The 14,420-nt window shown below is 43.8% G+C and overlaps 1 protein-coding gene across 3 annotated transcripts in view; it reads right to left on the reverse strand.

Annotated features, from left to right (window-relative positions):
* Window positions 1-7,035: 7,035 nt before the first annotated feature.
* The window catches only part of Rasgrp3 (RAS guanyl releasing protein 3), a 103,962-nt gene continuing 96,577 nt past the window's right edge, over window positions 7,036-14,420 (reverse strand). For all 3 annotated transcript variants that reach the window (XM_036171095.1, XM_036171096.1, XM_036171094.1), the window contains 4 exons: window positions 11,743-11,779; window positions 11,367-11,492; window positions 10,601-10,962; window positions 7,036-8,828 (listed from right to left, as the gene is read on the reverse strand). In XM_036171095.1, coding sequence (XP_036026988.1) covers window positions 8,820-8,828; window positions 10,601-10,962; window positions 11,367-11,492; window positions 11,743-11,779 — 534 coding nt within the window. In that variant the 3' untranslated portion in view covers window positions 7,036-8,819. The remainder of the gene's footprint in view (window positions 8,829-10,600; window positions 10,963-11,366; window positions 11,493-11,742; window positions 11,780-14,420) is intronic.

Consider the following 14,420-nt stretch of genomic DNA (forward strand, 5'->3'; position numbering starts at 1 on the left):
TCTCGTTGCTTTGAGAGTTTTGTTTTTTGTTTGTTTGTTTTGTTTTTTGTAGACCAGGCTGGCCTCAAACTCACAGAGATCCACCTGCCTCTGCCTCCTGAGTGCTGGGATTACAGGCGTGCGCCACCAACGCCCAGCAAGAGTTTTATTTTAGCTATTTTCCACACTAAATTGTTGTGGCTATCTGTGTGAGACTTGTGGCCTAAGACTTCTGTTCCCAAGGAGTGTTTTCTTAAGTAGATGGTGGGTAGCCCTTTTCCTAGATGAAACAAATTGGGAAAACAAATTAGCTGTTTCTGAATTTACCTTATTTACAACGGTATGACTAGAAAGAAAGCTTCACTCTAATTCTGTCCACTGGGTGTAGCTGTTGCTACACATGTTAGGCAAGATACATTAATGTTCCTCCCTAATCTTTGAGAGGTTTTGCTTTTCCATTCTTCCTATTTAAAAAAAAAAAAATGTTTGAGACTTGGCTTTCTTAAAGTGAAGTGAAAAATACAAAGATATTTATTAAAAGAGAAATTGTATCTTCAACTAAGTGGAAATATTTAGAAGTTTATTATGGTCTGTGTATGTATGATGTATGTGTGTGAGTGGTGGCATGTGTGGAGTTCAGAGGACAACTTTCAGGAGTTGGTTATTTCCCTCCGTAGGGGGACTTGGGGATCAGACTCGGGTAGTGGGGCCTGGGTAGCGAGTACACTTTCTTGGAGCGATCTCACAGGCCCTAAGTGAGATGGTAAAGCCAAAGTGTGTCTTACCATTAAAAGTATTTTACTATTGAAGTAAAGACTTACTGGTAACTAAAACCATCCTCAAAAGACCACCATGTTTCTTTTAATAATCTTAGCAAACTTTCAGCTAGCTTTTGTGATTGCAAGATGTTCAGAATGTTTTATTAAAATGAATTAGAGTGTAAGCACTGAATAGGTTCCTGGATACAGGTATTTCCTATTAGAAATATAATTGCCATAGCCACATGTCTTGAAATAGTGCCTTAGATAGACATTTGCTCTAATTGCTTTCATAACCCAAGACTCTACAGTATTCCTGTTAAATTCTTGACAAGTAGAATTTTGATTTATTCATACTAGGTTGTTTTCTCAAATGGTAGATTTGTCTTCACATGCATGATGGCCCTAAATTTTACATCCTTGTTTCTGCTTCAGCCTAGACATTGTTCTCCACATTTAGACGCCATCAAAGAATTTAGTTTCTCTTCTTCACCATAAATTCTCTAGAGAAGATACAACTGCCAACTTTATCATATTAGCATTCTTGGGTTTTACAGAGAGTGTTTCTTTGACCATAATCTGATTTTGTTTTCTTTGGGATTGGAATCGCAATGTGTTGTTCAAGCTGGTCTCAAACTCTTGGGCTCACCTCTGCCTCCCAAACAGCTGGGTCTACAGGCAAGTGCCACCATCCACACCTGTCCTGATCTTTCTTGTAGATACTCTTAAACTTGTGGTCAGTAGTGGTTTACTGGAGTAAGGCATGTGGGGATTTCTTGGAGAATCAAGATTTTAGGAAATAATTTTTTACACGAACTGTCTCTGGCACAGACTAGGTAGACCTCATAGTGCCTTTGTACATTTCTGAGAGTGGGAACTGGAACCAGGCATCAGTGCTGAGAACTGTTAAGTCCTGTCACCAGCCCTGTTTGTATCGTGCTGTAGAACCAACCTGCCTGATGTCCTGCTGTACCAGACATAGACTAAGTCAGGCCGAGGGAAAGAATTGAAACCACTTCTACATGCACAGAACTGATGGCCAGGGGACAAATCACCTTTCTCTCTAAGCATTCCACTTTTTCATTTCTGCTGTATGGGTTCTTACTGGACTCTGCTCACATCCTTTTAACAATAGGTTTTAAGTGGAGGTAATCGCCCACCACCTTCACTAATGGTATTTGATTGTGGTTTTTGTTTGCTTTTTTGACCAAGGTCTCCTATAGCCCAGGCTAGTCTTGAACTCCTTATTTAACCCAGGATGACCTTGAACTGACCTTCCTGCATTTCATTCTCAAGTGCTGACGTTACAGGTATGCACCACCATGTCCGAATCTTGACTCCTGCCTTTAAAAAGGACCGTTGGGTTTAAGTGGAAAAATACATTCATGCATTGCTCAGCACCACATACAGTGTTCTGTAAGACTTCTCCCTGATTTCATTATTGTTTTTATTCCTCGTTACTGTGGTTATAATTAGAAATGTCCCTTTTGTTGTTCGGTGACGTCAGCAACAGCTGGTGTGTACCGATTTGGGGCCTGTTACAATTCATCTAATTCATGGGCTAGAGAATAGGTTTAATAGCAGGGTAGAAAGCAGAGGTTAAAATGAGATGCGGTGAGGCTTGATGTACTTGTGGAACAGGAAAAGGTACGGATTTGGAGAATAATGAGATGGGAAAATGGAAAGTTTTCAAGTGAGAAAACAATACTCCAAGTGGTGGTTTTGTGATTTTGCTTGACGCTTCTGCGCTCTTCCCGTTTAATGGTGGAGGCCACAGTGAACGCCTGCAGTAGGCAGGTGAGAACAGCGGCAGGCGGGGCCTCTGGTGTCACAGTGTTTGTGTAGCCCTTGGTGGCAGCTGGCACTGCCCACTCTGGGTGGAGGCTTGTAACTAGGATCTCTCCCCCTGCGGGAGCAGCTCCCAGGCTTGGGGTCTGAGAGCCTGTTGATCGGACGTGTGTCTGTGTTCTTTCAAAGACCATTGAAGAGAATAAAAGTATTCATTTGTTTCACTGTATTTATACACAGATGATGGTTTCAAGATGGGGTTTCTCTGTGTAGGTCTGGCTGGCTGTCTTGGAATGCACTCTGTGGGCCAGGCTGGCCTTGAACTCAAGAGATCTGCCTGCCTCTGCTTCCCAAGTGCTGGAACTAAATACGTGTGCACCACCATGATATGTGTGTGTGTGTGTGTGTGTGTGTGTGTGTGTGTGTGTGTGTGTGTGTACACATATATATATACACATACATATACACACACACAAATATATGTTCTTTATTTTTTACTGTTTAGTGATTTCTGTTTGGTTCACACACAAAATATCTCAGACACCTTCCCATATTCACTTATTTAAAAAAAAATAAGAAGAATGGGGGCTGGACAGATGGCTTAGCAGTTAAGAGCATTGGCTGCTTTTCCAGAGGACCCAGGTTCAATTGCCAGCACCTACATGGCAGCTCCCAACTGTAACTCCAGTTCCAGAGGATCCGACACCCTCACACAGACATAGATGCAGGCAAAATATCAATGTACATAAAATGCAAATAAATGAATTTTTTTTAAAGAATGGTATTGTATTTATATAGCACTTTATTTAACCATGACTTTATTCATGGATTTGGAGCTGTTTCCAACTATTTCCTTTCCAGAAAAAGCGTGTGTGTGTGTGTGTGTGTGTGTGTGTGTGTGTGTGTGTGTGTGTGTGTAAAACCCTATTTTCTTTGTAATTCTCTTATGACCAAGTGTAGCTAGAGTGGTCATAAATGAGAGCAAGGATTCTGGGTGTAGGTGACAGTGGGCCCTGGCTCCACCACTCACTTCATATATAAACTTTGGCCGTTACTCCTCTATGTTCTTGGTCCCACATCACTAGGAACTTGGGGATTAGTGTAGAGATTCAGTGAGCCTCCATATGTAGTTGTAATTCTACTAGTTGTCAGCCTCACTATCTTTAGAATAAATTCCTAGATACCGAATTACTAGGTCAAAAATAAAGAACCATCTTGGTGATTCCTAGTGATTTTTTTTTTCTTTTTAAAGATAAGGTTTCATGTAGTCCGCAACATCCCTGCCTAAAATATAGCATAACTCACCTATGCAATTTTAAGTTTCAAGTGGCTAAGAGGATAAAAAATGAAACTGAAAAGTTAATATCCAGATTATTACTGCAACTCACAGTCAGTATCAAAACTAACAGTATTTTTATCCCCTCTGTTCTAGGCTCTAAGTCTTTGCGGTCTGAAATCTTCTATATGCACAGCACAAGTCAGTCTAGACTAGCCACATCTCAGGAGCTCGTAGCCACATGTGGCTATGGGCTACTTAACTGCATTGGATGATGTGGGTCCAGTGCCTTATTGCCATGTGCTTGTTGGTTGGTCATAACACTCACTGAGCAAAGTGAAAATCAATCTTGTATGTTACAGAGTTCTGTGTTCGACTTCTGGGTTTCTGTAGATTAGGGTCCGGGTGCAAACCTGAAGAAAACTGATGACGTATAAATGATTTTTAATCTGCCAGAGATCTATACATCTTTCCAGTGGACAGGATAATCCCAAAGGTTGTGGTGTACTTGCCCTGAATTCATTGTCTATGGTGTAGCGAGATACCCTAAAACTTAGTACATTTAGACAGCTGTAAATGCTTACTGTGTGTGTGGATCAGGGAGCCACAAAAACTGCTTGAATTCTTGGAACAATTCAAAGGAGTTTTCCTACGTTTCTGTAGCCTTTGTTTTCTTAGGAGACCTCGGGTATTGCTTGTGTTTCCCCAGCCAACAGCATAATTTCTAGTGTGCTCTGGGTTCTTACACTGTTTTTAGTTTTGAACTTTTACCCAAAATACAAGGGAGAGGGATGACTATTGCCTGTTCTGTTGGTTTGTTAAGTAACACAGCAGCTACTGAATCCGTGTCTACCACAGGACCTTCTGCCCACTCCCTCCTGTAAGACCTGATCGATATTCACCTGTGGCTAGCTCCTCCTCTGGGTTTAAGATTGAGGATTCTCTCTGTGTTCTGCTTTATGTTCATTGCTACTTTTAAACTGATGTTAAAGAGAAATGTGCTTTTTCCCCTGAAACTTTTTTGAACTAGAAATGTCCAGGAAAGTTCTTAAATGTTTTTACCTGGAGTCAATATTAAATTAATAAATAAATAAATCTTGTCACATTACATTATCACACTGTGCAGTAGAAACTTAAAAAAAAATTAAAAGTAGACCATTTGAAAGTACCTTGCCCCAGGCATAGCCAGCTACATGGTATTCTTAGGAATGGGAAAACAACACCCCTTGCTTGTGTTGGTGCTTGGTTCCCTAACTAGTCTACAGGCTCCTCCTAAAACTCTTCTCCCACATAACCATGAAATTATTATATTCTAGTGAACTAGGACTCACGCACTATCATTGTATAACATGTAGTTCACATTTCAATCTTCCTAGTTACCATAGAAAAACTGATTCATTTGATGTTTGGCCCAGACTATAACCACGGTCCCTAACGCTACATTTGGATATGATATTTGATCAGAACTCCCCACTGCTTTTACCCCCTGACTTTGTAACATATTCTTTTTGAAGTGTTCAGGTCAGTTGCTTATTGAAATACCCAAGTGATGTTTTCCCTGTGCTCTTCCTGACACGTTCTCAGGGGACACAAATTCCAGTGTGACAGAGACTAGAGCACAAGATGCAGGAACTGTTTTCATCTGAGAGTCCCATATCCCCCTGGTTTTACCCAGCTCAGTCTGGTGCAGCCAGAAGAAACCTACTTCCTGAGAAGTCTTGAAAAGGAGGGCATTTCCTATGCTTAGCCACCGTCTCTAATTCTAAACCCCAACCCAGCTGTCCATGCATCGTATACTTTAATTTTGAAAGCTAATTTCTATTTTCTTCCTATCTCACTGTAAAAAGCAAAATTCTCTTAGCCTTTGGCCTATTTACATGTGTACAATATATTGATTTTTTCCCCCTCTAAACTAATTTACATTTTACACATTTAATTCCTCTGTCTTGACCTCGGGAAGAATAAACAAGCGCTAGACAAAAACAAACAAAAACACACACAAAAACCATCATCTTCATATGATCTTGAAGCATTTCCACTGATACTTCTTTTTACAGTAACTTTTGACACAAATTTTAAATAATGTCTCTCTGAAATCTGAAAGTGATGGAATGTCTTTTTTGCATGAAGAAACCGAGGTTCCCATAGATGTCTCTGACGTGCCCTGTATCCCGTGACTACAGACAGTGGAGAAGGAGTGTAAGTCAGGTGTAAGCTGTATTCCAAAGGCATGCTTTAGAAGTAGTTTGTGTTTTGTCTCGCTCAGTCTAGAATCTTGCCGTCATTAGTTTTGACGAACATACCGTGATTCTTCAAGGAACTTATGCGCCTCCTATCACCAGTTAACAGTTTGGTGCTCCTACCCCGGGCACCCGCCAGCGTCATTTTCCAATAGCAGAGCTCTTCGACATTCCAAAGGCTGTTACTGTGGATGTCTGGGGACATTGCTGAGGAGGCAGACCGTCCACAAAAGGCTTCAACACCAGGTGCAGCTGCGCTGGATTAAGGAGAATCAATGAAAGTAGCTACTGTGCCCTGACCTACCTAATTCACTCTGAAGACTTGCCTTTGCCCTTCCTTTTACAGGTAATAGCAACAGGGTACTGTGCAGGACTCTCAAGTATGTAGCCAGCCTGGGCTACCTAGAATATTAGGAGGCCACCCTTGGACTACACAGTGAGACTCTATCTCCCTAGTTACCCATAGTATGACCCCCACCTCCCCCCCAAGAAAATAAAAGTGAAGGTGGAGAGATGACTCGGGGGTTAAGAGCACTGGTGGTTCTTCCAGAGGAACTAGGTTCAATTCCCAGTACCTCCATGGCAGCTAACAGTGTTAACTCCAGTTACAGGGGATCCAGTGCCCTCTTCTGGCCCCTGAGAGCACTGCATGTAAGTGGTGTGCTTGCATACATGTCAGCAAAACACCCATACATATAAAATAAGACTTTTCTTAAAAAAGAAGAAAATCAATCTACTACAAAATGAGGTCTTGAGGAAGCGAGATTGTTCTGTTTTGCTTTGCCATGGGCTTGTCTATTTTATTTTATTGACTCTGGAAAGTTGATGAAGTCACCATTGAGGTCACCATTGGTGCTAAGTCGATGGTGTAATCAAAATTGTGGAGCAGCTTCATTATGGGCCAAAATTCCTCTCCAGTGGGATAATAACAATTGTGTGTGTGTAATGCACTGACATACACATGCTGTATACATGCATACAAATACACATTGTATTTCTTTTTATGTTTATTTTTCATTGACGCTACATTTTGTTTCCTTATGGGAAGACTGGAAAATACAAAATTCCTTCTGTGTATAAAAACACATAAATATCCAAGTCAAATGGCAAGTGAAATAACTCCTTCAAAAAGAAATATAAAAAGTCCAACATTCCTTAACAGGTTTCTTTCTGATTTTTTTTTTCAGAAGGGTTTCCTGTACTTAAGTTACCATTTTCTGTTTTTAAGTGGTTAACATATATTTAGCTGTATTTATGAATAATAACATAGTGTATATACATAGATCCAACACCACTGTCCTCTGAGGTGCTTGACACTGTTAAGTGAGTATGTCTCTAGCTTGATCTCAGCTCCTCAATTAATTGGTTTAACTTATTCTTCAGTATTCCCAGTCTGAATCCTTTCCCATTCCAGAACCGTTGGGGCAGATTACATCGGCTCCACCAAAGTTTTAAGACACTGGGGCTGGAGGTTGGCTTAGTGGTTAAGAGCACTGACTGCTTTTTCTGGAGGAAAATTCCAGCACCCACATGGCCGCTGAAGACATTGAAACCACTTAACATTCATGTTCTCCCGCTCTCAATTTCTAAGGACCAGAACAGAACCACCAGTGACTTTCCCAAATGAAAACACAATTGGTTTTACATGGGATGCATACATGTTAGCCCTCAACTGTGGACCAGGCTACCTCTGTGAAAGACTTTATCACTGGTCATTTGGCATCAGATGGTCCCCTCAATGACAGACTCAATCACCTCAATTTTTCTTTTATCTTTATTATTAGTTTTCTTAGAATCTTGCTAAGTTTCCTAGGCTGACCTCAGACTTGAGGGTCCTCCTACCTCATGACCCAACTGCAGGGAATGAATACAGGTGTGGTGTGTAACCCCAACCTGGCCTTGTCTCTCTGTTTCTGCATCATGAATCACTATTTCATAAGATAGACATCCAAAGGAAGATATTTAAAGTATTAATATTTTAAAGGCATAAATGGAATATCAATCCATAGTGAGGTTTATGATGATTTTTCTTTCTGTGAATATTCTTCAACTGTGGGTAAGAATTTATTAAGAAATTAAGTTATCTTTTGCATCCAGAGGTTATCTAAAACAAAAATCTTAATGTGACTTTTGGCTTTCCAAACTGGCTGTTCTTTTCACCTAGAAATTTGGTGGTTTTTGTTTGTTTGTTTTAATTTAATTTCTTAATTAACATTCTATTTTGGGACTCTTCAGAAATTGTGGAATATAATTAGGTGACGAGGCATATAATTTTTTTTCACTGTAGCTAGTATGAATATTAGGCGAGCTTGGGGGCTGTGATTCCCCTTGGTGATACAGGATTGGTGAGACCTAGGTGATACACACACACACATACACACACACACACACACACACACACACACACACACACACCACAATTTATAAAAAAAAAAAAATATTGTCCAAAAGAGCCAAGTTTTGAATTTAGAGAGTGGGTATCATCACATGTGCCAAAAGCTCTCATTCCCCTGTGTATAAACGGCTCTAGAGAGATGTGAGAAACTGCTGATTCCATAACAGTGGTCGTGGCACCTCAGCAGGGGCAGAGTGTGGGAAATAAATAGTTCAGAGTTGGGGTAAATCCTGTCTGGTCATGGAGATCCCAGGTTGGCATGAGGCTGTGAGCATGTGCAGATCTCTTTTCCAGATCACTTCCAGAGCCAGAAGTGCTTTGCGGAGCTTTTCTTCTCTCTCCCCAAAGCTGACATGATGGCCTTCAGTTCCCCCAGCTTGATCTCAGCCATCCTGCAAGACACATCGGAACCTGTTGCACAGTTGGGTCTCATTTAATAAAAGCAGAGTGTTCCTAGAAAGCTGTTTTCCAGAGGAATGCCAGGGAAGACCTCAAATGACCAGTGTGCCTCATAGTTTATTTATCTAGGTGGGGATTAAAAGATCATAGATCCAGCCAGGTATGACCTGCACCTGTAGTCCCCGCTCCTTGAGAACCAGAGCCCAGGAGTTGGAGGCTAGCCTCATGCAACCTAGTGTGACTCCGTACCACAAAAATAACTTTAAAAACAGAAACAAGAATAAAAAGTTAACAGGTATCAGAGAGATGGGTCAATGTCTCAAAAGTCCTTGCTGTGTAATCATGAGAAGCAGAGCTTGGATTTTAGCACCCCCAAAGCAAGCTGGATGTCCTGGGCACCCCAGTAACTGCAGCGTTGAGATAGTGGTGGGAGAAACAAGATGATTGGATTGCTGGAGCCAACTAGCTTCCAGCCAACAGGGGAGAATGTGACCTCCAGATTCAGAGATAGACCCCTGAATAAAAAAAAAATTTTTTTTTAAAAAGGAGAGAGTGATAGAAGAGGCCATCCAACACCCGTTTCTGATTTCTGCATATGCTCAGGCTCATGGATGCAGGTGCACATATTCCTACACACATACATGAGCATACTCAGATACATAAAAACAAATAAATCATAAAAAAACAAAACCAGATTGTCCACTCAGCACATGAAAGTCTTACTCTCATAGAGTTCATATATGATAAAAGTAGTGTTCCCAGCTGGGAGGTGGTAGCACCTGCCTTTAATTCCAGCACTCAGGAGGCAGAGGCAGGCGGATCTCTGTGAGTTTGAGGCTAGCCTGGTCTACAGAGCGAGATCCAGGACAGGCACCAAAGCTACACAGAGAAACCCTGTCTCAAACAAAACAAAACAAAACCCCCCTCCCCCCCAAAAAAAACCAAACAAAAAAGTGGTGTTCCCATAGGGTACTGCACGAAACATTAGTCCCTCCTTCAAAATGCTCCCTATTCAAATATTTCCATCTCAGAAAGCCATGCTATAACATATAAGGGCACTGAGAAAATCTAGATACATACATATGCATACAGTGTGAATTCGATTTCCCAATGATTGCTTTACTTTAGAGATTGGGAGTAGTGGATGCTCTCAAATCTATTTTCCTAACACACCATGGACTGCTGACAACTGAATTATCTCCATCTTGAATCGATTTATAATTTCAGCATATCCTAACATTCCATGTGCATGCCAGTTTACTTCGGGTGACCTGAATGTGTGACTCTTGGGTGAAACAGCCCACTTTACAGAACCTTTGAGCCTCCGTTCACATCTTGGATTCCAACCCCTCTTTTTTCTGTGATACTGTTACGTGTCTGTTTTAGCACCGGCGAGAATCTAATTCTCTGTTTACAAGTCTTCCCTGAGTCTGAGCCCTGACTCTGTCTTGGGAAATGATGCAGTGCACTGGTATTTGAATACATGCAACAGTTACGGGTCCCTGATGTATCACTGCAATACAGACACGACCTCCTTACACCGCAGAATTCTATTTTAGCTTTCTGCACGGGGAAACAGATCCAAGGGATAAGAAATCATCGTTCCGGGCTCATACGACCAGGCAGTAGCTCTAAAAGGGATACAGCTTGGTTTCCAATCATAGTGCTTCTGAAGTCATGAGGCTATTTTCCAGAGCCACAATACCCGTATCAGCACCCTCAGCCTCCTCCTTTTGGATACTACTTAGGATTTCGAGGCACTGACCTCGACATCCTGTTTGGCTTCATCTTGCCCTTCATCCTGGTCAGGTTTGAATGCAGTGCCTCGGTCTACAACCTCCACACCAGCTTGTACCGTGGGCTTCTCGTTTTCCCACTTGGCAAAGCCTTTGTCCTTAGCCGCTTTGTCATGGAACTTGGATTTCATTTTGGGGAATGTATGGGACCCTGAGTCTCCCCAGCCAGCCTCTGACCACACAGGTTCCGTCTGGGTAGCTTGACTAGCAGTGGCTCGCTGCAGCCTCACGGAGATTTTACGAGAAGAGCCTGTAACCAGCGTGATGGCTCTGCCGTCCAGGTCCCGGTGTCCAGCAGTGACCCCAGGAAACTCGAACACCTCATCCTGCGCTAGAAGGAAGAGGAGAGTTGTGATTATTTGACGTCAGTCTGCTCGGTAGCAAACCATCACTGTTAGTGCGGATGCCAGAAATCTGATATGCGAGGTCCCAGAGGAACTGACAAGGCGAGAGAATTCAACTAGCCGCAGGTGAGCATGTGAGTGAGCTCACCAAAAAAGCAAAGAGGGGCTTGGGGATTTAGCTCAGTGGTAGAGCGCTTGCAAGCGCAAGGCCCTGGGTTCGATCCTCAGCCCCCCCCCAAAAAAAAAGCAAAAGAATTAAGGGTTTAGCATCTAAGGAAGCAAGTATCCTTGCTGCTTATATGACTCAGACCCTAAGGAGATGCAGAACACAGATGAAGGACAGGTGTAGAGAGACCTTCACTGTGACAGTGAAGAACACAGAAAGACTTACCTGGGGGTAAAGCTGGACTTCCAGGCAGTGACCCGGGATTGCTGCCCAAGGAGGGTGCCCGGGCAAGTCTCCTGCAGGCCAGAACCAGGAGGTCTTTGCACTGTTTGTGACAGTTGGCTCCACAGTCTGAAAAGAGCCCAGAGGTGCCACAGGTGAGTGTGACGCTTGCTTGTGTGTCTGACCCAGCTTCTAGGGTGGCAAAGGAGCTGCTAGCCCTCCCCTCCCCCATCGGAATTTCAGGGGTGCCTCTGAGAAGTTCAGGGCCTTCTTCCAGCTCAGCTTCCTTTGTCCCAAGGGACCTAAGTTCTCCACGAGGCCAAGAGCGTTTAGGGTTTAATCAGACAGGTCTGTTTCCCACTCCAAATGTCCAAATTACCTTTGCATTTGTATCCTTGTTTGATGATGCCCCAGAGCTGAAACAGAAGACAAAGGAACATCAGAGCATGGGAAGAGAAGCCTAGAAAGAAAACAAAGCCCCAGAGAAGGAAGTCCTGGGAAGTTGGGTGCCCGGCAGCTCACAAACAGGATGTCCCTGCTCTGGACACCCTTCCTGTCGGAGAGGAGCCTTCTCCCAGCCCCCTCCAGCTGTGGTGAGAGCTTCCCTTTTCTTTCTCAGAGCCAAACAGTAGTTGGCATGGGAAATTAAAGTTAGTAAGCTGACACATTGTTTCGACTTTGGTGACGTACTCTCAAGACAAATGTGTAGGAAAACTGACCCTTGGGTCTTGTCTTTCTTCCTAATGACCCTGGCTGCTTCTGGCGCCCTCTGCAGGAAAGGAAGCAGCCTCGGTGTGCTCTTACTAATTCGGATTTTGAGGGTTGGGGATTTAGCTCAGTGGTAGAGCGTTTGCCTAGCAAGTGCAAGACCCTGGGTTCGATCCTCAGCTAAAAAACAAACAAACAACAACAACAACAAAACTAATTCAGATTTTGCCAGGAAAAGAGGGGTCAAATGATCTTAGGCATCGTGTCTGCATCAGGGCTGTGGGAGAACTCAAAAAAGGCTCCACCTACCTCTGCTAACCAAGGATGTGATGATTTCCATGAAGTTAGCTAGTTGGAAGTGATTGCTGAATAAAAGTTACCGGAGGGCTTTGTGAGGGACTTAGCTGCTGCACAAGACCCCAACACACCAGAATGAAAATCGGAATACAATCACCCACAATGCTGAAACTAAGCTTTTTAATCTGACCTTCCCAGGAACCAGGAGAAACAACAGCCAAATTCTTCCTAAATGGCCAGTTTCAATTTGTTACCTACTGTTAGTTTTATGCGGCGGTGCTACGTCATTAAGTGGCGCTGTTTACCATGTGAGGAAAGCCACGAGGTACAACAAAACCCACTATAAGAGTTTATTAGGAGAAGGAACAGAGGGGATGTGCTTTAGGCCTATGGAAGGTTGTGCATGGAGAGAGAGGCAGAAGGAGAAGGGGGAAGAAGAAAGGGGTGGAGGAGCCTGTGACCCACTTTTTATGGACACCCCACCCCCTCCACACAAGCACGTATGGGCTCACATAGCTACACCACACATGTGCATAGATTGATGCTATATGCTTGATCACGCTGTGTGTAAATTATGCGACCACCCAGCACACGGATTACATAGGATGTAAGGCCCCTTGCTTGGCCACCAAACAGCACGTGTGCGGTCATGTAGCAACACCGACACCTTAATTCTTAAACAGGAAGGTGAAGGAAACACATGCTACCAATTCTTTTTTGTTTAGACAGGCTCTCACTGTGTGGCCCAGGCTGGTCTTGAACTCCTAATCCTCCTGCCTCAGCCTCACAAGCATTGAGATTACAAGCATGCACCTTCAAGCCTGGCTTGTTTTCTATCCCCCCCCCCACCCTCCACCTTCCATGCAGAGGGAGGGACCCATCTGCCATGGCTTCAGCTTCTCGGTCTATAAAATCAGCTGCTGCCACTGAACTCATTGGAAAACTCACTCTGTTTTGTGGAATGACGTGGTGGTGCCTGGTTTTAGTACCTAAAATAGCTTTGCCTAGGATCTTTAACTGGAACTGTAATTTTGGCCTTTGACATGCCAAATGCCTCGGGTTCAACCAGGGGTGTTTTTGCCAGCTGCTCTGGGCACAGTCTTGGTTGTGGTGTAACATCCTGGCAGAAATGAAGATATTCTGAAGAGACTCATGTTCCCTTCCCTTTTCCCCTCAAGCTATTGAATGAAGCAATGGTCCCCAAGGAACGGGAGCTTCCAGCAATCTCATGCCCGGAGAAGGAGAAGGCTGAAGTCCTGGGCCAGCAAGAGGAGGGGCCCGTCTCCCTCCGAGAGCCTTCCCACAATTCTCTGACAGCTTCTCAGACCACCTTGCAGAAGAGACTGGAATGATGGGTCAAAATTGGGCCAAGCCACACTTCAACAGCTTGGGCATGTATAATTCTTGCTCTACTTATGCCTGAACCGGAAGTGTCAGCACTCAGAAGGGAGACGCGATGGAGTCTTACTGTGCCTCTTCAATTGGTTCCTCTTCCCAATGTGACCAACCACATCGAATTGCCTGTTATTTGTCTGATTCGCGTCTTGAGGTCAGGGCGCTAAGCCTAGTTTGGTGGGGGCTCCTGGGCCCGAGGTTCTGGGGGCTCTGCCTTCCACATAGTTCTTAACATGGGGAGGAAGGTGCCCTTGCCCTGTCCTTCCTCCTGCCTTCTCATGCCATTTGCCCAGGGGCAGCAGGGACACCACCAGCACATCCAATACTAGGCTCAGCTGAAGCTGAGAAAACTCCCGACCTTGTTAATGGGTTGGGCTAGGTGCTTGTTGCTTGTTTAATAAAACAATGCTGAGAGGAGCTAGGTCGATGGCCTCCCGAGGCCGGTGAGAACACTGTTCACAAAGCATAATGCCAATCAAGCCCCCTGAGCATGGTCATCTGGCCCTGATAGGAAAAGTAGTTGCCAATGCAGAGTGGCATAAGGACAAGGACGTGGGGGTAGCTGCCTCTTTCTCTCCCACGGACAAGGAAATTCCAGCAGGGGACCCCAGAGATTCCTTTGATCCCTCACAGTCCCAAGGTCTTTCAAACACATGA

This window comes from Onychomys torridus, chromosome 21, assembly GCF_903995425.1.
Source record: "Onychomys torridus chromosome 21, mOncTor1.1, whole genome shotgun sequence".
Classification (NCBI taxonomy): domain Eukaryota; kingdom Metazoa; phylum Chordata; class Mammalia; order Rodentia; family Cricetidae; genus Onychomys; species Onychomys torridus.